General features: G+C 43.0%; 1 protein-coding gene across 2 annotated transcripts; it reads left to right on the top strand.

Moving 5' to 3' along the window:
• The first annotated feature begins 2631 nt into the window (after nt 1-2631).
• On the top strand, nt 2632-25742 carry LOC110504969 (ligand of Numb protein X 2). Of its 2 annotated transcripts, none has more exons than XM_021583886.2 (10): nt 2632-2884; nt 10269-10900; nt 11816-12012; nt 14536-14732; nt 20401-20838; nt 20975-21118; nt 22056-22230; nt 22467-22707; nt 22943-23101; nt 24320-25742. In XM_021583886.2, the coding sequence occupies exons 2-10, from the start codon at nt 10488-10490 to the stop codon at nt 24453-24455; spliced, it is 2100 nt and encodes a 699-aa protein (XP_021439561.2). In that variant the 5' UTR covers nt 2632-2884; nt 10269-10487; the 3' UTR covers nt 24456-25742. The 2 variants fall into 2 exon arrangements, with proteins under 2 accessions (XP_021439561.2, XP_021439560.2); XM_021583885.2 differs by lacking the exon at nt 2632-2884 and adding an exon at nt 8939-9336.
• Nucleotides 25743-27250: the final 1508 nt, after the last annotated feature.

Below are 27250 nucleotides of genomic sequence, written 5' to 3'. Positions count from 1 at the left end.
TACCCGTATCGAGGTAATTGAGGTAGATATGTACATATACTGTAGGTAGGGGTAAAGTGACTTGGCAACAGGATAGATAATAAACAGTAGCAGCAGCGTATATGATGAGTCAAAAGAGTTAGTACACCATGCAGATAGTCCGGGAAGCTATTTGGTTGACTATTTAGCTGTCTTACGGCTTGGGGGTAGAAGCTGTTCAGGGTCCTGCTGGTTCCAGACGTGCATCGGTACCGCTTGCCATTTACTGTGTGTTCTGGTGTGGTTCATAATAGAGCTTTATAATAGCAACAAAACAGATGAATTAATTTGGGCAAAATAAGATTGACATTTAGTCATCACAACAACTTGCAGTCATGCGGTAACTTGTTCATAACAACCTGCATCCTAGCAGAAACTTGTGCAAATGTATAACACCTTAATAAAAAAGACAGAAAAATACACAACATTTGTACCCTTACTTGGGTCAGTGTGAAACAGCAACGCTTGGTCATTAAAGGTAGGCTCAGCAAAATGACGTTGCCACGAGCAGCTCCACAGATATTGAGATGAGTGAGATGAAAGACTTCGCTCTCACACAGTCACACAGTATCTGTGCATGAGTTCGCTTCATGCAGTTCACAAGCGCGGTAGCCAGGGCACCAAAACAGAGGAGAAGTTGAGCCTCCCGCTTCAACGCTCTTAGTTGTTGTGGGAATTGACCCACTATGCTGTATAGACATCACATCACTGAGTCTATCTTTAACTTGTGTTAGTCATGCTACAATTGACCACATGGTGTCACTCTTACTCACCAAAGCTCATTCTCTTCAAGCAATGTGACAGTGTTAACAAGAGGCTCCTCATGCCTCTGTTCGATTCAAGTGGTTTACAGTAATTCACAAATGATTACCTCCCGCTGCTGGATATTGCAATTGTACCCTATAACGTCAATCTTTAGATCTCTTCCATTGGATCTGTTGGTGGGAAGAACCAAAAAATGGTCTACGCTACAGTTAATAACATTGTTCTAGACGTTTTTCTGAAGAGTGGGCTGTGATGTTATCACAAAACTGTTTAGAAATACATAGTAATGATAATGACAGTTAATTGAGGTTTGAGAGAATTAGGACACAACACATTTTTGGGATAAAAGTGTTACACCAAACGATTTCATCCGGTGAGCACAACACGCCAACAAACGTCAATCTTTGGATGTAGCTTTAACAGGCCTTAACAGAGAGGTTTTATGACGCAGAGACTTCCCTTCCATTCTGCAGGGGGTATGAAGCTAACACTGTTCATGTGTCAAAAGCCTTTTAACTGGCAGGGTCCCAAAGCAAGTATTATTACTTTATTGGGCACCATTCAGACGGCTCCTTTTCATTCAATGTGATTCTTCTTACCCATAAATCTGGGTTTGGGAGGCACTGAAGGGAAAACATAGCTTACAAACACTGTATTGTGTGTCACTTTCCTCACTCTCTAATGCAATGAGAATAGAGAGAAACTGGGAATGTTATTACAATTGAAATGAGCACAGTTACAATTTGTTCTCATAAAACTGTTATGGTCACACAACTCTGGAATCTCAATTGATCCTCAATTCATCATTCATACTCAATTGGTCATTACATTGTAGACTACTAGCAGAAAAATTGTCTTCAGCAGTAGGAACAATAATAAAAAAAAGTGTCCTTCCTGCCCCTGTATCAGTAAAAAGCTAAGGGATGGGGCTGGAGCAATGTAACCACTCTCCAACTCATAGACAGAGCTATGGATGGAAGGTCTGACCATCCATGATATCAAAAGGAGAGTTTTAACCATATTTTGAGGTTATACAGTGTTTGTTTACCTTACATTTGTTTATAAACATTTGAGTAAAATAAGCTTATATTTGGGTTCTGATGGGGTGCGGCACTCGAACTAAGCTCATGAGAAATTTCAAAATTATATTCTTCAAGAATCAATGTGTACATATCATTAATTTATAAGTCAAACAATGAATGTAGGAACTGCTGATTGACCCTTAAGCATAAAATGGTCTTCCACATAGTGTTTATTTAGCTAATTCAAATCTACATTTCCCTAAATGGTTTTTATTAATTCCTAGGCTACAGTATAGGCTGCTACTATGTCAAAACTGAATCTGAACAAGGGACTGCCATTGTTCATGCAGGTCCTTCCAACCCAACTTTGTGGTATAGTGACTTGTATCCTGTGCATCGTCAGGAAGGGCTCGTAAGCAATCATTTCGTCGTAAAGTCTACAACACTTGTATTCAGCATGTGACAAATACAATTTGATTTGGTGTTCAATAATTAAAGATAAAGGATACCTATGCAGTGAGTGGTTTATGGCAATGGTTTATCGCAATCCACGTGATACTGAGAAAGATTCATTGGAAAGTGAACAAAACATTTAAAAGTAACCTGGCTAATTTGAATATCACTTTTACGTCAGATCCTACTTGTTTGTTGTTCGAAACTAGGAATATTGCCTGGAGCAAAGATGGAAGATGAATAAAGGTAGTTCACTCTGGCTATTTACCATTTAAAAAAATGTCAGTTCCTGTCTACTTAAGGGGGTGGTTCTCCCATAGACACCAATGCGATAGCAGCTGGGTCTGGACTTCTTGGTTCATTGACTTCCATTGAAACATAAAACATGAGGGAGTGGGATGTCTCGCTGACTTTTCCATCTCTGGCCTGTACAACCAACAACACCTGAGGCGGCGCCCTGTGAAGAATGATCTGTACTATTCACTCAGAAATATAACGTATAGGATTATTGTAATCGTTTCTAGCTTTATTATCGGAGTTTCTCGAGGCTATAGGCTACTTTAGTCATAACACGATTTCACGACCGTCTTTGTTTTATTACTTCCGGGAAAAAGCCCTTCACACAGGTAAGAAGACGAGTTTCGGTCTCGGCCATCTCTATGGTCTCGGCTCCCGCAAATTCTATTCTCTCATCAAACATGCTTGTTTTACATTTTTCAAATGTATTCTCACACATTTCATACAGTCCACCTATAGCATAAGTGTATGAAAATATAGCCTAGCCTAACACATTCCAACTAATTAAAGGTAGCACATATCACCCGCTGTGTTGTTGAAGGTGAGAGAACGTAATGTGGCCAGTAAGTTTCTGTTTTTAGATTGCGTAATGTTTCGCATTATTTTCCAGTGACTTGAGTAGATAAAATAATAGCCTATGTCATAAAATGTAAAGGAGGGTTAACACGTAATAAATTTGCCATACGTGTGCAATGTATAAATGAAGGAAGGGGAATGTTTGCTCGGTTGTTAACCTCGTCATCAGCTGTTGGTGTCAGTGGGGACAGTGAATTATTTATGGTTTCTGACCAAGGAATAGATCAGCCCCAATGATGGCCTCTTTTCTACATTAACACCATGGTGCTGAAGCCTGTGTGTCAGCATTAAAAGCGGGCACTATCTGGTGAATGATGTAACAATGTAGAATATAACTAGTTTAATAAATGTTAAATAAAAATAAACAAAAACATGTTTTATTCTATAGTACCAAGGCCGTGTTATTTACAGTGAATATTGCAATAATACAGAATATCGAAATGGTACATAATTTGACTTAAAGCATTTAAATAGAGGTAACAGAAGATTTGCTCATACAACCAGGATGTGCATGGCAATTTCAGACAGTCCTATTTGATCTTGAGGTGGTAGGGGCTACTGGTTAATGACGTTATTTTCGTTAATGCTGAGCTCCTCTCCATGGGAAACGGGTGTCATTTTTCCAAGAGCCTAAATCAGGAGGTTGTTTGTATCAATTGAACCATCGACTTCACATGATTATTAGGGCTCCCAAGTGGAGCAGCGGTCTAAGGCACTGCATCTCAGTGCTAGAGACTTCACTACAGACACCCTGGTTCGAATCCAGCCGTGATTGGGAGTCCCATAGGGCGGTGCACAATTGGCCCAGCTTCGTCTGGGTTAGGGTTTGGCCGGGGTAGGCCGTCATTGTGAATACAAATTTGTTCTTAAATGACTTACCTAGTTAAAAGAAGGAAAAAAAAGAAGATGGGCAATTCCACAGTAATGGAATGATGCTTTGACTGTTTAAAATGTATGCCAAACAAAAACCAAGTTTAACAAACCACACAACTATGCACAAGGACTACATTTAACAATTTAGACTGAAAGAATTTACAAAAGCTCATTTAGTGGAAGAACTGTGCATATGTAAACTTTGTTTTTATGCAAACTCATTTTCCAAAAACTCTTGTTAAATATCTGTCGTTTGTGACCACTATGATTTCCTCTTGTAGCCAATTCAGTTGCAGTAATTGCATTACAAATGTTTTGATAATTCCGTTAACAATTTGGTAATGGAATTACGACTTTTAATCACTTCATATTTCATAAACAAAATTGATATCATAAAAATAAATCACTATAACTAATTGGTAGGTCTACCGTTACTTGTTACTTCTGTGAACTTTCATTATCCTCCCTCCTCATGAGGGATACAAATTATAAAATATCTTCAAGATATGTGTGTTTTTGGTAATGGAATTACAAGGCACAAGGCAATATTGCTTAAACTTACAGCTATTCTCTAGTTATGGATGGATATTCATAGATATTCATGGTCAGAAGTTAATGTCTTGTTTCTGGAGCCCAGTGTGAAGTGTGCTCTCTTCAGACAGTGGTCTGCTGCGGAACAGTGGGAGGATTAGAGCCTATGACTGTGCGCTTTAACCTGGATGGGTCTCTGTAGCAGAGACTGTGGTACCAATGGGTACCATGCTCAAGGCTCCAGGGTGGCTAGCAATCATGCGACTGTCTGGTAGAAAGGGAGTGGGTAGATTATGAAGCAATGTGAATTTTAAGGGGGAGGTTTTCTGTTTTGGCATTGCTTGAATTTTCACTTTCAGTCAATCCGAGTCAAATCCTTCAGGACACACCCCTTTTATATTATTAAATACTGTCTTAGCCAAGGGAGTTGTTCGGTCTGCCTCATGGCTTTACCCCTGCGTTCACTTCACGAGGGTGTGGCGGAACATGTGACATGGAGACACAATGGAGACATTTGTGAGGTGAGTTTTATTGTCAGTCATATAGCAGTTATAACCACAGTAACTGAACAGCTGACAGTCCTGTCTGACTTAAAAGTTCACCTGGCTATGAATGACTGTAACGATGTGCGCTGAGAGTCGGGAAGCAAGTTCAGGGAGTGAGTGTTTTTAAATAAAATAAACGTAAGATAATACAAAACAAGAAACATTAACAGCACACAGACATGACACAGAAACAATAACGCCTGGGGAAGGAACCAAAGGGAGTGACATATATAGGGAAGGTAATCAGGGAAGTGATGGAGACCAGGTGAGTCTGTTGACGCACAGGTGTGTGTAATGATGGTGACAGGTGTGCGCCATAATGAGCAGCCTAGTGACCTAGAGGCCGGAGAGGGAGCACATGTGACAATTACTTTTCCAATTCCAAGTTGCATTGGAAAAAGGACACTTAATGGTGAGCCAAGACATTTTTCCTAGAAAGCTTTGAATGTCACATGATTATTCATTGTTGTTGAGGCATTTTCCCGCATCAAGGTGACTTTGTCACCTTCAGAACATACCTTTCAACAGGATTCAACGTCACATGAACATTTCAGTACTTAACAATGCAACATCACGTTGACAATGTATACCACTGCTGTCAAAGCATGTTTAGCCCGAGATAACGATTGACTAAGAATTATGAAAACATCCATACCACTGAGGATTTTCCTCCTAGCAATTACCTCCTAGCATTAGAAACCATTGATTAAAATATATGATATTAAACATTGAAGCTCAATGGGACTTTAGATCGGTTATACACAACAACATGCGCTTTTAGGAGATGAGTAGTTGAACAGACATAATTAATAAAGTTATAACATGAAAGAAGAATCAAAGAAAGGTTTATGTACAACCAGGGGATGTGTAAAGGCAGTAGTAATAACCAGGTGATGTGTAAAGGCAGTAGTAATAACCGGGAGATGTGTACAGGCAGTGGTAATAACCAGGGGATGTGTACAGGCAGTAGTAATAACCAGGGGATGTGTAAAAGCAATAGTAATAACTGAGTGATGTATAAAGGCAGTAGTAATAACCAGGGAATGTGTAAACGCAGTAGTAATAACCAGGGGATGTGTAAAAGCAGTAGTAATAACCAGGGGACGTGTAAAAGCACTAGTAATAACCAGGGGACGTGTAAAAGCAGTAGTAATAACCAGGGGATGTGTAAAAGCAGTAGTAATAACCAAGTGATGTATAAAGGCAGTAGTAATAACCAGGGAATGTGTAAAGGCAGTACTATTACACAGGGCATGTGTAAACGCAGTAGTAATAAACAGGGGATGTGTAAACACAGTAGTAATAACCAAGGGATGTGTAAAAGCAGTAGTAATAACCAGGGGATGTGTAAAAGCAGTAGTAATAACCAGGGGACATGTAAAAGCACTAGTAATAACCAGGGGATGTGTAAAAGCACTAGTAATAACCAGAGGATGTGTAAAAGCACTAGTAATAACCAGGGGATGTGTAAAAGCAGTAGTAATAACCAGGGGATGTGTAAAAGCAGTAGTAATAACCAGGGGACGTGTAAAAGCACTAGTAATAACCAGGGGACGTGTAAAAGCACTAGTAATAACCAGGGGACGTGTAAAAGCACTAGTAATAACCAGGGGATGTGTAAACGCAGTAGTAATAACCAGGGGACATGTAAAAGCACTAGTAATAACCAGGGGATGTGTAAAAGCACTCGTAATAACCAGGAGGCGTGTAAAAGCAGTAGTAATAACCAGGGGATGTGTAAAAGCACTAGTAATAACCAGGGGACGTGTAAAATCACTAGTAATAACCAGGGGGCGTGTAAAAGCAGTAGTAATAACCAGGGGATGTGTAAAAGCACTAGTAATAACCTGGGACGTGTAAAAGCATTAGTAATAACCAGGGGACGTGTAAAAGCACTAGTAATAACCAGGGGATGTGTAAAAGCACTAGTAATAACCAGGGGATGTGTAAAATCACTAGTAATAACCAGGGGACGTGTAAAAGCACTAGTAATAACCAGGGGACGTGTAAAAGCACTAGTAATAACCAGGGGACGTGTAAAAGCACTAGTAATAACCAGGGGATGTTTAAAAGCTGTAGTAATAACCAGGGGACGTGTAAAAGCACTAGTAATAACCAGGGGACGTGTAAAAGCACTAGTAATAACCTGGGACGTGTAAAAGCAGTAGTAATAACCAGGGGACGTGTAAAAGCACTAGTAATAACCAAGTGATGTGTAAAATAACTAGTAATAACCAGGGGACGTGTAAAAGCACTAGTAATAACCAGGGGACGTGTAAAAGCACTAGTAATAACCAGGGGATGTTTAAAAGCTGTAGTAATAACCAGGGGACGTGTAAAAGCACTAGTAATAACCAGGGGACGTGTTAAAGCACTAGTAATAACCAGGGGACGTGTAAAAGCATTAGTAATAACCAGGGGACGTGTAAAAGCAGTAGTAATAACCAGGGGACGTGTAAAAGCACTAGTAATAACCAGGGGACGTGTAAAAGCACTAGTAATAACCAGGGGACGTGTAAAAGCACTAGTAATAACCAGGGGACGTGTAAAGGCAGTAGTAATAACCAAGGGACGTTTAAAGGGAGTAGTAATATCCAGGGGATGTGTAAAGGCAGTGGTAATAACCAGGGGATGTGTAAATAATAACCAGGGGATGTGCAGTAGTAGCAGTAATAACCAGGGGATGTGTAGTGGCCGTAGTTATAACCAGGGGATTCTGTATGGTAGCTAGGCTTGTGGCGATATACCGTATATACCGGGGTATATAGACATACCGACGGTATGATTTTCAATACCGTAAAAACAAAATGAGTGCCACGCCACTGCTTATAAATACAAGTAAACTGTCTAAGATGTGTCAAATAAATGATATCCAGCTCAGGGCTCCAGCTATGCATTTGGTTTGCTATTTGCTTGCTAGGTGGCAAGATCAAGCTTCTTGGTTACAGCAGAGACATTCAATCCCTTCCTGGATCAAGATCCATGTTGCCTAAATTATTTTGTGCGTCAAAAAATAAAAGTAATAATAGCGCTTCTTGTGTGCACATCCGTTAATACCGTATGGTACAAAAACTGTATGACGGTATGAAAATCTGTATACCGCCCCAACCCTAATGGTAGCTAGTCTCACCACTGCCATGAATGAGCAGTGTGCGTCCTTGAGGAACAGCCACAACATCGTAAACCACTGCAGTAGTGTGTGTCTGGGGGGGGGAGTGGACATTGACACATGGCTTCCCAGCTGTCCCTACTTGGTATATGAGAGGGCCTCCACCATCCAGAAAGAGCTGGAGTGGAAGGGCTAAGGGGCTGAGCAGGCCATCCATCACATCCTGCCTGCCTGGCTCCTCAGTGGCCCACTGCCTTTAATAACAGCAAGGGCTGCTTCCTCAATGACACTCAATGGATCCTTCCACTCCTTAGGACACGTTCTCTGTCCAGCTCTCTCCTATTAAACATTTATAGACAGTGTGCTTTTATGCTATGGCAAATATGCATATCAAAGATTATGAGGAATTTTATTTAGGCTAATCTCTTTCTCGGTCAGGCAAGTCTAAACATGCATGTGCTGAAAAGGAGGCATTCCACTAAAATGGGTAGGGTTTGTTTTGTTATGTACAGAATTCCAATATAGGACACCCTTGGCCTTCATCTGAAGTAGTCTCAGGTCAGATTGATTATTTGTAGAGCCATGGAGCCTGGTCATGTGAATTCCCAAATACTGTAAGTGGGGCAGAACCTTGGTTATGCTTCCTCCACCCAGCCACAGGATCCATGACCCTTATCCATTACAAGATGAGGGATCACTTGAGTAACAAGAAAGAAAGGCGAGAGAGTGGGCCGTCCTGTTTGACCTCAGGCTGTGTGTGTGTTTGTGTGTGTGTGTGTACACCAGCCTCTGTGTAATTGGTCAGCCCTCGGTTTGGTCTCCGAGTGTTTTGCCTGAGCTAGTGCGACATCAGCAGTTTTAGTCCCCCTCCACTCCTCCTCCTCTCCCCCCTCTTCAGGAATCGACGGAGGCAGGCTGAACGCCTCTCCTCCTCTCTGCCGAGCTCCCCTGTGCCTAGTCACACCACTCCCCCTCAGTTTGCCACACACACACACACAGATCCACTGACTGTGTGCCGGGGATGTGGAGCTCTGGTTTCAGTCAGGCTGCAGGCAGCCAGCACAGCTGTTGGGTTTGAGGTTCTCGTTTGCATGCAGTGGCTGCCGACCGGCTGGGGTTCTTGACAACGCTGATATCAGCTTCTCAGGTAGGTGGAACAAAGCTAATGACGAACAAGATAAAGAATCCGTCTGCTCTTTTACCTTGCTGACCTCTCAACGGGGTCAGAGAGGAGTGCTGGGACCGGTGAATGCAGGGAATCTGATCTTAACCATGTGACAAAGTGGAACAAGAAATGGTGACATGTAAACACAGTATTTGCATCAGTAATGTTGGAGAGGAACTCCTACTCAGTGTACTTTGTAAGCACAGGAGGCTGATGAGGGGAGAATGGCTCGTAAAAAGGTCCGGAACGGAGCAAATGGAATGGCGTCAACGTGAAACCATGTGTTTGTATTAGATACCATTCCACCGATTCCACTCCAGATATTACCATGAGCCTGTCCTCCCCAATTAAAGTGCCACCAACCTCCTGTGTTTGTAAGATGTTGATATATGCTTGTTAGTTTGTTTTGCAGTTTGTGGGTTTTACGATTCATTTGACGAGTGTTGATTGAAACGTACAAATCAGCTCCTTTTCTTTGCACATGTGTAGAGTTTGTTGCCAAAAGACTTGTTGCCGAAGAATGCATTAATAATCAGCCTCTCCTAAAGAGAGGGAATTAGTGGAGAGATTAGAAGCCTCACAGAGGGATGGAGAACTCTGCTGATTGGGCACGAGGGGGTCATTAGTAATGGGGATTGCATTTCTGCCCAGTTCATTCAGAGTTCTCATTCTCTCCCAGTGCCATGCCTTTGTTCCTACCATTAGCACGGTTTTCACTTTTAGTCCTTTTTTCTCCTTTTCTCGCCTCATTTCATTTCCTTTAGTTCCTCAGGAAATCGGCTGAGAGGAAACAGCTGCGGCTGGCCTCCATATTGTTGCCGCTCTGTGGATTTGTAATTTCCTGTTGTGCCGGTCGGTATGAGTAGGAAAAGTACCAACTCTAACTGCAGACCTCTTTGTGCTCCCCTCAACAGAAATCCAGGATGAAGACATGAGGCGGAGAGGACGAACAGTGGATCAGGGTTTCAACTTCACCCCTTTCAATGGATTCAGTCTGGGATGTTTGCCCCCTTATGAAATAATCTAAGCAGGCACTTCCTTTCTGGGATCAAGAGTGAGTGCGGGAACAGAGAAAGTTGGACAGTGGAACAAAGGAAGTTGAACTTGCTAGATAGCTATTCCAGCCAGTGGCCATGACGGAGCCCAATGTCCCCAACAGTAGCAGCAGCATCAGCAGTGCTGGCCTGGCATGGGCAAAGATGTGTAAGGACTGTGGCCAGCAGCATGAAGGGGGCCAGGAGAACCACTTGTATGAGTACCAGGATGAGGTAGATGATGAGCTGGTGTGCCACATCTGTCTGCAGCCCCTGCTGCGGCCCATGGACACGCCGTGCGGACACACTTACTGCTTCCAGTGCCTCAGCAGCTTCCTGAAGGAGCAGGACTTCTGTCCCGTGGACCGCCAGCGGCTGCAGCTGCACCAGTGCCGGCCCTCCAGCCTGCTGGTCAGGAACCTGCTGGACAAGCTGACCGTGCTCTGCCCACACCACGTTGAGTGCCAGCAGCAGATGCAGCGCTGCGAGCTGCAGCCCCATCTGCACAACAGGTAAAGAGGGTTGTGGCCGGGGCACAAGTAAGCGGGAGTTGGAGATGGGAAAGATATTTTGTTTAGAGTTAAGCTTTGCAGCAACAGTAAAAAAAAGCCTAAATAGGATCTGTCTTTTTACACTGGTTTAAATGTGTCCATTTCCCTCTGCCTGAATTTGTTTATGCCTATGCCTGAGATGCATTTTCCTACGCAATTCATTTAGAGTTAATGGGTACACAGGCCTGTCAAATGTTAACCTAACATGGATACACTGACCATAAGTCAGTCACGTTTAGACTTCAATGAAATAGCTTTAATTACATAGTACCTGGATTCGAAGGAGAGGTTCAGTCTCAAATATCATACCCTCCGGGAGGAGTGTAATTTATGGATTAGTCTTCCCTTTCATCACGTGGCCAGTGTGGTGCTTATCATCTTAGTGGTTAGCGAGCAACAATGACGCAGTCAGTAGTGGGTAAAGGTTGTTTTGTGATAGCTGGTCATGTTGCAGCCATCCGCCCAGTGCAAACAGAGAGGAGGCAAAGTTCAGACAGCAGGACCAGCAGCAGTAGCTCTCTCTCTGACTTAATCACACTCGACCTGTCCCCCCCTCAGACTCCCTGCAATGCAGTAAAATAGCCTCCTCATCTGCATAGCTCCTCTCCTCTTCCCATAGTCTCTCTCTCTTTAACTCCCTCACCAGTCACTAAATCTATTCATTTCCACACCTCTAGCTTGAGCCCCATTTGGTGTTTTAGAATGATCCTCCTCACTGAAACAAATGAATAAACATCTAATCGTACTCTCTTTTTTTCTGGTCAATACTTTAGGTTACCTTCACTGACTGTTTTGGACAAATGTCATGAGGGTTAAATAAAAGGACTGTTGAAGGTTGACCTCTCTTTTTCTCTACCCCACTCCTCCCTCTCTCAGATGTCCTGTTTTCAGAAGGCTGAAGGAGGAGGCGGAGAGGAGGAAGAGACCCCACCGGAAAGCCCTTAAGGGGAACAGGGGCGAGGGGGAGTTGGATGCTGATGCTAAACACACCCCTACGATGACCCGCACCCCCACCCGGGGTGTCCTGCCAGAGCCTGGCCTCATCAACCCCGCCTTCGAAGAGAGCGAGGAGGGTAAGATGTCACACGTCACTCACTCCCTACTCTGCCCACACCGCAAAGAGTTAGACGTCTCACAGACGTCACTATGTCTGAAGTCTGATTTTATGTGTATGATAATGATAGTCTGTCAGTCTAAGTAAATAGCACTGAGCTCCCATTGAAAACATTTGAACTTTTTAAGAATGGAAAAATCTATATCCGTTTAGGTGCTGTGGCGGTCACGAAATGTTGTCAGCCGGTGATTGTTAAGCAAATAGCTGCCGGTCTCACGGTAATTGACCGTTAATTAACATAAACACATTTAGCATCTCCTGGCTTCCACAGCCTACAAGCCACTGATGCAGACCTTAGATTTATTATACTTTTTAAAATGTAGATGTTCCTATGTAATATAGCCTACACTTCCACAATAAATCCATGATTTATTTTAGACAGGTCTAAAGAATCATGATATGAAGAAAATGTAGTCTATTTCAGATGAACAGAATAGCATACTCTGAGTTGTCCTTATGTTAGGTCCTGATGTTAGGTCCTGTGCCATATGCTGTGGGCTACACTAGTTAATTTAGCAGACAAGATTTGCTTAGAATTCCATGGCATTATTTAAAAAAAATTATAGTATGAAGAATACAATTGAACAAAGCTGAATAAAATAGAAAGGATATGCCCCATAAAAAAATATATTCATTTTGTGGCCAGTGGCCGTTGTGACCTTGGGCTAAATATAATAATTATAATTCCCTTATCCCTGAGTGCTGCATGCTCCGAAGCGCCTCTCAGTCACATGGCTCTCCATCAACTGATCGGGTCTTTCTCACAGGCTACAAGTGAAGACAGACACATCGGGGACGCAACTGCGCGCGTCCTTATCCAATTCCGAGGTGCATATTGAAGATATTGGAAGAACTGTCCACATTTACTTTTCGTCAGCCAACAAGATGAGTAGACCTAACGAACATCAAAAGTACTAGCCTATGTCAATCTACTATCCTCCATAGTACAAAAGTTGACCAATTCTGTGCGAAAAATAAATATTCCATAGTCTGGGACAGTTGTGGAATGCGCTAGATCCCAAATTAATACAACCACTAGCATAAAAACAAAACTTTTTTACGCAATGTTGATCAATAACTATTAGACTATTTCCTCACATTATAAGCGCAGCAAAGCGAACACGACTATGATTCAAAAAAGTTTTGGTATTGTTTCTTGCCTTGGGCATCATTCACAAGTGATAGGCTAATATTGTCACCCATCAGACTATTCTTGATTTAATCTTGTCCTTACATACAGTATATTATTTAGTATATGTGTGAAATTTGTTTTGATTTAGAATGGACCATTATAATGCACCTGTCTCGGAACAGGGGCAGGGGTAAAAATACATATAATCTATGCAGTTGAATAGCGGATGGAGGACACTTTTCCTGTGGGTCATTTTCATGCCAGCCAGGTAGGCTATACTCCTGTTTTAAAGAAAAGCAATTTGCTTCATATTATTAAAGTTGAGAAATAAATATAGTAGTCCTAGCCAATAGAAAGGTGATGGGATCCTCCTCTTTTTAATAGAGGCCATCACTCAGTTTTTTTTCACGCAATTGCATAGCCTATAGAAATGTAGCGCAACATGAGCTCATGGGCTCTCATGAAGTGTTTGATTTGATTTTCGATTACATTTGCGTTGATGTCAAAGTGATTAGAGGGCAAATAGAATGCTGAGTACCAGGCAGTTAGCAAGTTTGGTAGGCTACTAATGGCCATCAACAGCATGGAGAAGCCTAATTACAGTGACTAAACGGTCACTTGGAATTTGACTGCCTTTGTGACTCGTGACCGCCGGTGTGGGAGTAATACAGTCACCGTACCAGCCCTAACAGTGTTAATTGGGTCAACGAAGATGTAAGGAGTTTATGAACGACCCAAGGGAACGGAAATGAGTGGAAACAGTCTGTCAGCTGTGTTGACTTTAGGGAAAATCCCAAACCCCTTTAATGTGGCCATCCCTGGCAAGAGAGCTGTCTAAGCTGGAGAAGAGGAGTATTGCTGACATCGTTAATTTAGCTGGGGGCTTTGGATTTCAGACACTCGGGCCAAATCATCGTCTGAACCTTCAGAACGTGTATCAACCAGTCCTCCTATAGCTCCTCCCACCAGCCTCCTCTGGTATCAAATCTAAACTCTGTCTGGTCTAGCCTTAGAACCCCTTCAGGCATTTTGTAATCCAGTACCGTGGAACGAAGTCCATCAAAACAAAGTTACCTGGCAACTGGCGATTGATATCACAGAAATGATTACCTCATCGTGAGTGTTTCTTGGGGAATAGTTTGTTACCCGCCCTACTTGATTCAAAACCAGGGCTGTGTGTTGGAATTGGACACACAATAAAAGGCAACCATGGACCATTGATAAAATGTGTTTGAGCATATATGAATCTGTGTGTGTGTGCGTCAAGTTGTATGTCTCAGGTTGTTTGTCTCTATATATGTAAACATGTGTACCTCCATTGCCCATGTCCTTCCCCTCGTCTCTCCACAGAGACCCCCCTGCGGTCCAGCCTGGTGGCCGAGACCAACGTGGTGGAGATGTTTCGGGAGCAGCAGGAAGAGGAGTTGGGCCTGCGTATCGTGGGAGGAAAGGACACGCCCCTGGGGAACATAGTAATCCAGGAGATCATCCGTGACTCATTGGCAGGCCATGACGGCAGGCTGGCCCCAGGGGACCACATTCTGGAGGTGAGACAGTTTCTTCACTGTAAATAAGAGGGATAATAGGTCACCTGGAAGATATGTTCAGTCCTCTCCCCTCCTTCCCATCCTCGTGTAATTTTAGTGCTGTAGCTGTATACTTTGACATGATCGCCTTGACGATGGTAATGGCTGCACTTTGTGTAGATAGTGCTTGTTAGGAAGCTTTGACCTATCCAGTCAGGATACCCCCCCCCCCCCCCCCCCAAAAAAAAACATACAGTGCCTTCAGAAAGTATTCATACCCCTTAAATCACATAAATATCTAATTTACATAAGTATTCACACCGATGGGTAAATACTTTGTAGAAGCACCTTTGGCAGCAATTACAGATGTGAATCTTTCTGGGTCTCTAAGAGCTTTCCACACCTGGATTGTGCAACATTTGCCCATTATTCTTTTTAAAATTCTTCAAGCTCTGTCGCAAGAAAACCATTTTAAGGTCTTGCTATAGATTTAAGTAGATTTAAGTCCAAACTGTAACTCAGCCACTCAGGAACATTCACTGTCTTCTTGGTAAGCAACACGATTTGGGCTTGTTTTAGGTTATTGTTCTGCTGATAGGTGAATTCATCCCCCAGTGTCTAGTGGAAAGCAGACTGAACCAGGTTTTCCTCTAGGATTGTACCTGTGCTCAGCAACATTACATGTATTTTTTATCCTGAAAAACTCCCCAGTCCTTAACGATTACAAGCATACCCATAACATGATGCTGCCACCACTTGAAAATATGGAATGTGGTACTCAGTAATGTGTTGTATTGGTTTTGCCCCCATCATAACACTTTGTATTCAGGACAAAAAGTTACTTTAGTGCCTTGTTGCAAACAGGATGCATGTTTTGGAATATATTTATTCTGTACAGGATTCCTTCTTTTCACTGTCAATTAAGTTAGTACTGTGGAGTAACAACATGAAATGCTGTTGATCCATCCTCAGTTTTCCATTAAACTCTGTAACTGTTTAAAAAGTCACCATTGGCCTCTTGGTGAAAGGATGCCTGTATCTTTGTAGTGGCTGGGTATATTGATACACCATCAGATGTGTAATTAATAACTTCACCATGCTCAAAGGGATATTCATTGTCTGCTTTTTAAATGTTTACCCATCTACCAATTGTTGCCCTTCTTTGTAAGGTGTTTGAAAACCTGGTCTTTGTGGTTGAATCTGTGTTTTGAAATGCACTGCTCGACTGTGGGACCTTAATTGTATGTGTGGGGTACAGAGAGAAGGTAGTCATTCAGAAATCCTGTTAAACACTATTATTGCACAAAGAGTCCATGCAACCTACGATGTGACATTTTTTACTCCTGAACTTATTTAGGCTTGCCATAACAAAGGGGTTGACTCAAGACATTTCAGCTTTTCATTTTTTATTAACTTGTAGAAATCTCAAAAAAATGTAATTCCTCTTTGACATTACGGCATAGGCCAGTGACATAAAATCTCAATTTAATCAATTTAAAATTCAGGTTGTAACACAACAAAACATGGAAAAAGTCAAGGGGTGTGAATACTTTCGGAAGGCACTGTAAACCCACTTTCTTGATAGGATGGGTCTTATTTGGTTCCCTACAAATGAAAGTGGACACTGGTTGAGAGAGTGACCTTTCAGAATCTTAATGGTTTATTCAAATGGATACATTGTGGAGAGTAGATCCTGAACTATTTCAAAACAGATGTAAACAATGCATTCATCTGGTTTTTATCCAAAGGGTACAACTAGTGTACAGAGATAGTACTGTATGTCTTTGAAGGGGGTTTCACAAAGATGCAGCTTCCTTTCTTCCCACGATCTTGCTCCCTCTCTCCTCCTTGGATTTCTCCTCCCCACCCCTCCGGCTGTTCTGGAATGTGGCGGTGCTACTGTAAACTGAGCTGACAGACCAGTTCACTCTATTCTGGCAGGGGTGCAGGACAATGCCGGAGCCCATCTCTTCCTCTGAGCTGACCAATCAAAAAGGTGCAATTTGGAATGAAAACACCTCTCATCTAACCTCACTGGCTGCCTCAGGAGCAGTAATATAACCCCCTACTTTTGGGGTCTTTTGTGGACGGCTGGCTAGTGGCTATAAAGAGATACTGTATGCGTGAAGGAGCGGAGATTGTGTTCCTAATTTTTTGCAAATGAATCTCTCGCTTCCCCTTGAGTCGATCCATTGATTTTAAGAAGGGCTTCTCTTGGATGATGTTTGTAAAGCTGGAATTGCTCTAAATTGGGACCAACTATTTTGCACACCTATTCTACAGGAGGTCGGTACAATACAAGGATACCTTTCACCTTCAGTGCCCGGTTGTCTCCACAAGTCAGTCCCCAAACAATTTGATTTGCTGGTTTTAAGCATTAAACTTTCAAATAGCTCTCTGTTGACTGTTGCTGGGTGCTATTGTCCTCCATCAGCCCCGGCCTGTACCCTTCCTGCTCTAAGCTCTCTCCTGGCCCCTTACACTAAGTCTGAATTTGTCCTGCTTGGTGACCTAAACTGGGACATGCTTAAACCACCTGACTAAGTCCTAAAGAAATGGGACTCCCTAAATCTTTCTCAGATTATTCCCATTCCCACAAGGTATGACTCCAAACACCCAGAAAAGGATTCTTTCCTCAATGTTATCCTCACAAATAATCCTGATATGTCATTACAGAAAACACCAGACTGATACCTTAGTGATCACTATTATACAGCCTGTGTTCGTAATGGCTGCTCAGTGAAACGACTTGTCCTGATTTGTCATAGACGCTTTCTAAAAAACTTTAATGAACAAGCCTTCCATCATGAACTGGCCTCTGTATAGAATCAGCTTGATCCCCTCTGTTGAAGACGCTTGGACCTTCTTTCTTTATATTTTCAGTGGTATTGTTAACAAACACGCCCCCATAAAGAAAATTACAATTAAATACAGGTTCAGCCCCTGGTTCGACCGTGATCTTGTGGAGTTACTCTACATCAAGAATTGCATTTGGCGAAAGGCTCGGCACATGCACGCTCAGGCTGACTGGCTATCGTTCAGGCAAATGAGAAATAAGTGCACTCTAGAGGGTGGCTGTCCAGAGGGCAAAAGTGAGTTACTTTAAGGAGCAGTTCTCTCTCTGTGGGTCTAACCCCAAGAAGTTCTGGAAAACGGTTAAAGACTTGGAGAATAAACCCTCCTCCTCACAGCTGCCCATGTCCCTTAATGTTGATGTTGGTTGTTATTTACAAGAAGCATCATAACATCCATAACCTGAGCTCTTTAATCACAACTTCATTAAGTCAGGATCCCCATTTGACTCAGCCATGCCTCCTTGCCCGTCCAGCATTTCCTTATCTCCCACCCCTTCTAATGCGACTATCCCCGATGCTTCTCCCACTTTTTCCCCTGCCCCGCTACAAAGTTTCTCCCTGCAGGCAGTCACTGAGTCCAAGGTGCTAAAGGAGCTCCTTGAACTTGACCCAATAAAACCATATTGGTCAGATGGTTTAGACCCTTTCTTCTTTAAGGTTACTGCCCCATCATTGCCAAGCCTATCTCTGACTTTTTTAACCCGCCTCTCTTTCCTGGGGAGGTTCCCATTGCTTGGAAGGCAGCCACGGTTCATCCTATATTTAAAAGGGGGAGATCAAGATGATCCTAACTGTTATTGGTCTATTTCTATTGTGCCCTGTTTATCAAGTGTGTTGGAAAAACGTGTCATTAATCAACTGACTGGCTTTCTTGATGTCTAGTATTCTCTCTAGTATGCAATCTGGTTTCCGCTCGGGTTATCGATGTGTCACTGCAACTTTAAAAGTCATCAATGATGTCACCATTGCCCTTGATTCTAAGCAATATTGTGCTGCTATTTTTATTGACTTGGCCAAAGCTTTTTATATGGCAGACCATTCCATTCTTGTGGGCCGGAGAAGGAGTATTAGTGTCTCTTGAGGGGTCTTTGGCCTGGTTAGCTAACTACCTCTCTCAAAGAGTGCAGTGTATAAAGTCAGAAAATCTGCTGTCTCAGCCACTGCCTGTCACCAAGGGAGTACCCCAAGGCTCGATCCTAGGCCCCAAGTTCTTCTCAATTTACATCAACAACATATCTCAGGCAGTAGGAAGCTCTCTCATCCATTTGTATGCAGATGATACAGTCTTATACTCAGCTGGCCCCTCCCCGGATTTTTGTGTAAAATGCTCTACAACAAAGTTTTCTTAGTGTCCAACAAGCTTTCTCTACCCTTACCTTGTTCTGAACACCTCCAAAACAAAGGTCATGTGGTTTGGTAAGAAGAATGCCCCTCTTCCCACAGGTTTTATTACTACCGCTGAGGGTTTAGAGCTTGAGGTAGTCACCTCATACAAGTACTTGGGAATATGGCTAGACGGTGCACTGTCCTTCTCTCAGCACATATCAAAGCTGCAGGCTAAAGTTAAATCTAGACTTGGTTTCTTCTATCGTAATCGCTCCTCTTTCACCCCAGCTGCCAAACTAACCCTGATTCAGATGACCATCCTAACCATGTTAGATTACAGAGACATAATTTATAGATCGGCAGGTAAGGGTGCTCTCAAGGGGCTAGATGTTATTTACCATCAGATTTGCCACCAATCTCTGTATACCCGTCGCAAGACCCAGTGGTTGATGTTTATTTATAAAACCCTCTTAGGCCTCACTCCCCCCTATCTGAGATATCTACTGCAGCCCTCATCCCCCACATACAACAACCGTTGTGCCAGTCACATTCTGTTAAAGGTCCCCAAAGAACACACATCCCTGGGTCGCTCCTCTTTTCAGTTTGCTGCAGCTGGCGGCTGGAACGAGCTGCAACAAACACTCAAACTGGACAGTTTTATCGCAATTCAAAGACTCAATCATGGACATTCTTACTGACAGTTGTGGCTGATTTGCGTTATGTATTGTTGTCTCTACCTCCCTACCCTTTGTGCTGTTGTCTGTGCCCAATCATTTTTGTACCATGTTGTTGTTATGTTATGTTGCTTCCTTGCTATGTTTTTGTCTTAGATCTCTCTTGTTGTGATGTGTGTTTTGTCCTATATTTATATTGTATTTATTTTTTATTATTGGTAGGCCGTCATTGTAAATAAGAATTTGTTCTTAACTGACTTGCCTAGTTAAATAAAGGTTTAAATTATTTATTCTTTATATCAATGGAGGTACCTGCGGTTTTTGTATAGCACATGTCAAAGATAAGTGTTTCCCCTATATGCATTTAGCAGCGGTGCACTGCCACTGCTAAATGGTGGCAGCCACTGCAAAAAATAAATAAGAATTAAAATAATTTTAAAAAATTATAAAAATACATTGATTTTGCCTTGTCACTTTATCCCTACCTAAATGTACATATCCACCTCAATTACCTCGTACCCCTGCACATCGACTCGGTACTCCCTGTATATAGCCAAGTTATCGTTACTCATTGTGTATTTATTCCTTGTGTTATTATTATACATTCTCTCTCTGCCTTGTTGGGAAGGGCCCGTCAGTAAGCACTTCACTGTTCGTCTACACCTGTTGTTTACGAAGCATGTGACAAATAACATTTGATTGGATATGAATTATATCTTGAAGAGGGAAAAAGTATTTTATTTCCACTATCCATCAGCGCAGGGACCAGCTGTTGATACTCTGTGTATTTAGTCCAGCTGCGGTGTTACTGACCATGTGGGGTTGTGTTTCTAGGTGAATGGTGTCAGCCTAGCCTCTATCCCACACGGCCGGGCCATCTCCGTGCTGCGGCGGCCATGTCCTTTGCTCAGACTCATCGTCATGCAGGAGAAGGGCTTCAACCCCCGTCACCCACAACGTCCTGGCCTCGAGCACCACCCACCCCCCTCCCCCAACATGGCCACTGCCTCCCCTTCCTCTCACAGTCCCCACGGCACCGCCCACAGCCAGGGCACGGTGATCCAGGTGACGCTGGTAAAGAGGGACCGCTCGGATCCGCTGGGTATCAAACTGATCCGCAAGTCGGACGAGACTGGGATCTTCATTCTGGACCTGCTGGCGGGGGGGCTGGCGGCCAAGGACGGGAAACTATGTAACAATGACAAGGTGCTGGCCATCAACGGGCAGGACCTGAGACACGGCACCCCAGAGAGCGCAGCACAGATCATACAGGTATGTCTTATGTAGACCAGTTACAGCACGGCTATTTCACGGAGACGTTCCCAGGATAGATTCCAGGATAGATTTGCTGGATGTGTATTGAATGTGAGGCCTGAACGACGTGTGTGTATAATGTGTGTGTCTGCAGGCCAGTGAGGTGCGGGTGAACTTTGTGGTGATGAGGCAGCCGGAGCCCCAGGAGGAGGGGGGCAGCGGTGGAGAGGGGCAGGGCCGAGTGGCCAGGAGGGCTCCAGAACCCCAGTACTTCAGACGGCCCTCCACCTACATGAAGGTAAACAATCTCCTCTCCGGATGTTTGGAACCTACAAATCACTGTACCCCAAACTGCTGTATATCTCCGTTAGTATTGTGTATGCTAGTGTAAGTTAGTGTGGACACACATAAGAGCCTGTCATGTTTACATAGTGTAAAGGTAATCATGGCACCACAGTCACACCCCAGCCCTCTGTTACCAGTCCAGACTACCTAGCACTTCCACAGAAGCCCTCCTCACTCAGACAGAGGTGAAAGGGGCCTTGGGAGCAGACAGACGCCTGTGTCCCTGTTCCAGAGATGAAAGCCCTTCTCTGGGGCCTGCTCACTCCAGATCAAAAGGCCCAGGGTGCTGCCTCACTCTGCCGCTACGGGGCCACCACTACGTTTTGTTTGTTTGTTGCTTTGGGTGGCAGAGGATCAAAGCTGTTGGCAGTTAGCTTTCGCCTGTAGAGCCCAGGCTTTGAGTGTTGCTGGGAGGGGGGTCCCTGCTGGTGGAGGAAGAGGGAGGGCTCTCCTCCCCATCCCCTCTGAAGATTTACAGTCTCCAGAGAGAGCGAGAGAGAACCAAGGAAGCCGGCAGGAGCCGTGGATTTCGACACGTGCACTCCGCTACTAGAGTCAAGTGTCAACCTCTGGGTTCGAGTCCGCAGCTGCATCTGAGATGCTGCCTCACATTGGTTTGACACAAGCGATTTCACAAGGAATCAATTAAGTCAAAAGATCCTTCTCACTTCTAGGTAATAGAGAGGGGAAGATAATAGCGACACAGCCCAGAAAGGATGTAGTGTCAGGCAAATTGTGCCCGTCTTCTTTGACGCCAGTCTTCTCTGTTGGCCAGAAATAATTCTTATGAAGTAGTTTTGATCATAAGAACAGGAAGTCAATCTGAATGGACTACTGTATGCACCTAATGACTGTAAGGCAAATTAAGGGTTCTTCCTGGTCTTTCCTAGGATCCTCCAGGGGGCTTCTCTAGCCAGGAGAAGACAGTGAGTCTGAAGAAGGAACCGAGGCTCTCCCTAGGCATCACCATTGCTGGGGGGAGGGACTGCCGCAGCCGCCTGCCCATCTACATCACCAGTGTCCAGCCTGTCGGCTGCCTGCACCGAGACGGCACTATCAAAACAGGTACTCCTGCGATCTATGCTTTCCTACAACCACATGACAGTTTTCATTCCATACCTTGATCTAATGTAGTATGGCTAATGTTCAGATTTAAATGCCTACGGGGATATTTATGTTAGTGATGGGGAAGACAATATGCATACCTCTTGCACATTGAACCGGAAGACCTTTTGATGTAAAGCCAGCTTTGCATGCAGAGACTACGTTTTCTTGACGCGCTTCTGGTTTCGGTTGCCTAGGGGATGTCCTGATGAGCATCAATGGCGTGGATCTGACCCAGCTGACCTACAATGAGGCGGTGTCAGTGCTGAAGGCCCAGACGGCCCACTCCCAGGTAGTCCTCAGAGTCATCCAGACCATCTCAGAGGAGCCTGAGGGGGAGGGGGAGGCTGGCAAAGAGGAAATGGAGTCTGTGGAGAACCTAAGGGAGGATGATGTCAACTGGGCCCCGCTGTGGACCCACTGGCTGGGTCTGCCAAGGTAAACAACATTCTAATCATTGGTTTGGAAAATAACTCGCCTCAAGTTTACATGCCTTCAGTTCACATCCATCTGTGTCATAGTGAGTGATAATGTTCTGTACAGAATGAAAGAAATGACCCTATCAATTGTTTCAGGTGGCCATTTAAAACAATGGAAGTTTTCATTTTGTGCTTATGAAATGACACTGACCCTTTAGAGATTTGAATTGGTCCACTTCCTCTCCTCCTTACAGTCACATGCACTGGTGCCGTAACATCGTGTTGCTGAAGACCAATCAGGAGAGCTGGGGCTTCAGCATTGTGGGTGGCTACGAGGAGAGCCACGGACAGCAGCCCTTCTTCATCAAGACCATCGTGCCTGGTACACCTGCCCACTTCGACGGACGCCTCAAGTGAGTTGCTTCACATGGACGAAGCTAGTTTAATAATAAACCTGAGAAAATATGTGTCGTTACTATCTGTGTGGGTGAAATGTAGGAGGCGATGAGTAGTAAGGAGGGGGTTATGTTTCGGTAAGCCTGCAAAGTTCTTTGATAAGTAGTATGTACTCCCTTTCAGGATTGAGGTCAATTCCAATTCAATTCAGAAAGTAAACCAAATTCCAATATCAAATTTTCCTCATTTAAAGATGCAGTATGTAATGTTTTGGGGGATCCAACCAAATCCACATAGAAATGTAGTTATAGATCTCATTTGTATTGAAAGCAAGTCTAAGCGATAGATCTGTTCTATGTGTGCTATTTCTATGCTTCCCGTTCTTAAGTTTCATTTTTGCTAGTTTTCCTTTCGGTTTTGTACACCAGCTTCAAATAGCTAAAAATACAATATATTTTTTTATTGAAAAGATATTGCACAGCAGTTTAGATGGTACAATGATTATCTACACTATACATTGCTTGTTTTGTCACATAAACTGTAATTAGGCAAACTATTAAAATCTTTGAAACCAGGAAATGGCAGAACGATTCTGCATATTGCACATGTAAAAGCACACGTCAATCTAAGTAACATCATTTTAAAAATCCCCATAAAAATCCCTCTGTTTAAGCTAGAGATATGTTTTTGCTTGGTCTGTGTCTCAATCCACCTTATCCTCCTGTCTGCATTGCACATCCGTGGTGGAAGGTGGCAGAGAGCACAGCGGTATTTGTCAGACCATGAGATATCCCAAAAATCAGTCTTCTCACGAAAACATCTGTACATCTGAACGGTTTGGCCTAGAGGTTAAAGGATTGAAGGGAGTTGAAATTGGAATTTCAGTATACTTCCTGAATTTAAATGGAATTGACCCCAACCCTTCTCCTTTTTGTGCAGGCCTGCCTCTCCAAGGACAGGATTTAGCAGAAATAAATACCTGCTTTCAACATAAATTTAACGGAGTGTAGAGATGGAGCCAGCCTAGTCTCCAGGTTACATTAGACGTGTGATTCTCCTGTAGAAGTCCATTGTACTGTATTTGGAACTTACTGCACAGCTGTTGGTTCTTAACTGACTTGCCTAATTAAATGAAATATAAAAATGAGGGTGGTGGGTAGGTCATTGTGTTACATGTATTGTACCCATCCCTGCCCCATGTTTACTGACTGTCCCTCCCTCTGGGTTGTCTCCAGGTGTGGTGATGAGATTGTAGCTGTGAACGGAGCCACCACGGTGGGCATGAACAACTCGTCCCTCATCCCCATGCTCAAACTGCAGAAGAATAAAGTTACACTGACTGTGGTGTCCTGGCCGGGGAGCCTGGTGTAGACGCACACACACACACAGACACACACACCCTGCCCTGCTCAGTTCATGTCTCCACTGAGTCTCTTGTCATCTCTGCACACAACACCCTAGAATCTCATTGGTGACATTCTTAGAAGGTTTGTTGTATTGTTATTTTCACGACATAATCTCTTCTGGATTGTAATATAAATTGTCAATTTGCACATTGCCCTAGCTGACTAGTGGGACTGAATTACACATGAGTTGATTCACTGCGTTGATTATTGTTGTTGTCGTTACTCAAAAGGGCAGTTGATGTGTGATTGTGAACAAATTGGGATAATCAGGGTGGAAGATGAATTGACAATCAATGAACTATGTTTCATGGTAAACTGGAAGGATCTTTATCGTTTGGAAGAATAGTTTTTACCCTGTGTCTTGGACGCTTTATGCATTTTTGTTTTCAGCAGATTTGACGTACTTGTTCAATACTCATTTATGTTTGTTTTCCCACATTAGTTAATGATGATTTGAAAAAATGCTACTGGCCTATTTGTATTAGCCAAAACTGGGATGTATATGTAGATCTCAAATTCCATGTGAAAAGGGCCTAATTTAGGCTAGGAAATATATGTATCCCTATAATTTCACAGTTAATGAAGAACATGGATTTAATGTAACACATGTATTAGGAAAGGGTGACCGTTGACAATGTAGAAAGATGCCAGTCACACATGTACCCATCCTCTCCAACACCTTTACCTTTTGTACTATTTAGAGTTGAACAGATACTGTGTTGTTTTATCCATATATAAGGACATTCTAGTGGCTGCAGATTTTTAATATTGATTTAGTTCCTAACTGTACCGTAGTCATCTCTTCAATTTCTGTGCAATGCATCATACCAAATGTCTCTGATTAATGTGGGTGCCTTGTACATGTTAAAGGACAAATCAAAGTTTGAACACTTGCCTTAATTGCCACAACCAAAAAACATGTTCTTTGTTCTTTAAGCTCCCACCTCTCATTTTCTTACCAATGAGAACGTGGAGGATCTGTTCATTATTATCCAGCATATTGTAGTTGTAATGTTCACAAGAGGAGGAGACCAGAGCTGCTGGCCTTAGTTGGAGCATGAGATTCACTTCAACTGTTCTTTTCAGGGTTAAATAAAAACACTAGAGGTCTCTCATTGAATCCTGAGAATGTTATGGGAGCCCTCTGTATAGTTTCATATTTCAGTTAAGGGAAATATAGGCATTATATATTGTGTAAATGGACCATCCCCTGTTTTGTAATGTTCTAAAACCTCAATAATATGTGTACTGTGTCTTTTTGTATTTTATACATAATATTTACAGCATCCCAGAAGAGCTTTACAATAACAGTATGGTTTTACAGTAGGCCTAGGTATGGGATTGAATATGTTTACCAGTCCAGCACTTTAAAAAAACAAGTATATTCCTGCATGGCCGTTCCCCCACAGGCCTGTGTTGTGCTATCCTCTCAATGGGGCTTGCTTAACTATCGGTACCCTGGCTCTGGCTGTATTGTGGCTGGGGGGATATCAGTCATCTGGAGTGGCATGATGGGTAAGTGGGCCAGGCATGTTGCCACAGGAGCACTTTAGGAAGAATGTAAATCAAGACGATGGAGTCGCAGAGCAAGCAGCACTGGATAGAGGACATTAGCTTTAAATCAACCCTGGCTCTCCAGTAAGGATCATGGCCTCAATTTCAGCTCAGTGAAAACTATAAGGGATGAAATGGTTGGTTAGAAACGGTTATTTTAGTATCGTTATTGATCAATGAAAAGATTCTACTTGTTGCCTCTTGTTTTCTATCGTTACTGCAACGTGGTAATGAAAACATACGGTGTTATGGGTGTTTACTGCAGAGGATGTTGAGAAACAGCTGTTGTGCTAGAATATAAAGACGCCGGTAGAAACAGTTATTCCCTTAACTATCAATCATTCAAAAAGGTTGTTATTGAATTGCGGTGGCATTTGCGTCCTTAGCCCTTTATCGTGACTCAGTTCCGTTACATTACACATAAGAGTCATTGGACGAAGGTGCGTTCTGTAGGGGCAGTTGTTATAAAAAGCCCTGACGCTCATTCTGAACATTAACACGCATCGCTTGCAGTACAGGTTTTGAAAGCGTAAGAACAATTTAATATCAGCGATAGTACACACCTTGATAGGGTTAGTGTTCACACACTGCCATCTTCATGTTACAGTGCTTGTTTACGGAAGACGGACGGAATACAGAGGGACCATGTACTAATTAGCGATCTAGCATGCTCGGAACACCTGTGTGTAATCGAGTCACGTTCAGATTTAGTTTTGGCTGCCAAAGCCAGTCTACCTCTGAAAATAACCTAGAAGGTCCTTGAGGAGCAACGGTAGGCTCCTTAAGAGTACATATCGGGCTATTGCGCCCTTTGTCTTTTCAACCATGAAGAACACTTTAAAATGACAAAAGTTCTAGTTATTTATATAAGTTTGATTATATTGAACTGTTTTTCAATGATAAAACATAATGCAAGTATTTAATATTGTGTAGATCAATAAAAACATAAGGCTATTAATATATAGTTTTAATTATTAGTATGTCTGTCTTTTTAAGTCATTGGTGTTACCGCCTTGAAAGTCACTCATTACAAATATACAAGAACCTTGAGCATTCCCTCCAATAGCTAACTGTAGTCGGGGGAGGGGTCTATAAAGACAATTATTAGCTACTCACATCCTTTTAGTATGTCATACATTTGAGGACTCGAAATCCAGTGTCACCTGGGTGTTAGTCAATTTAAACGAAGGGAAATTACATTGAGCT

Source organism: Oncorhynchus mykiss, chromosome 31 (genome assembly GCF_013265735.2).
Source record: "Oncorhynchus mykiss isolate Arlee chromosome 31, USDA_OmykA_1.1, whole genome shotgun sequence".
Taxonomy (NCBI): Eukaryota; Metazoa; Chordata; class Actinopteri; order Salmoniformes; family Salmonidae; genus Oncorhynchus; species Oncorhynchus mykiss.
The sequence above is the reverse complement of the archived record's forward strand: the minus strand, read 5'-3'. Positions and strand labels throughout refer to the sequence as shown.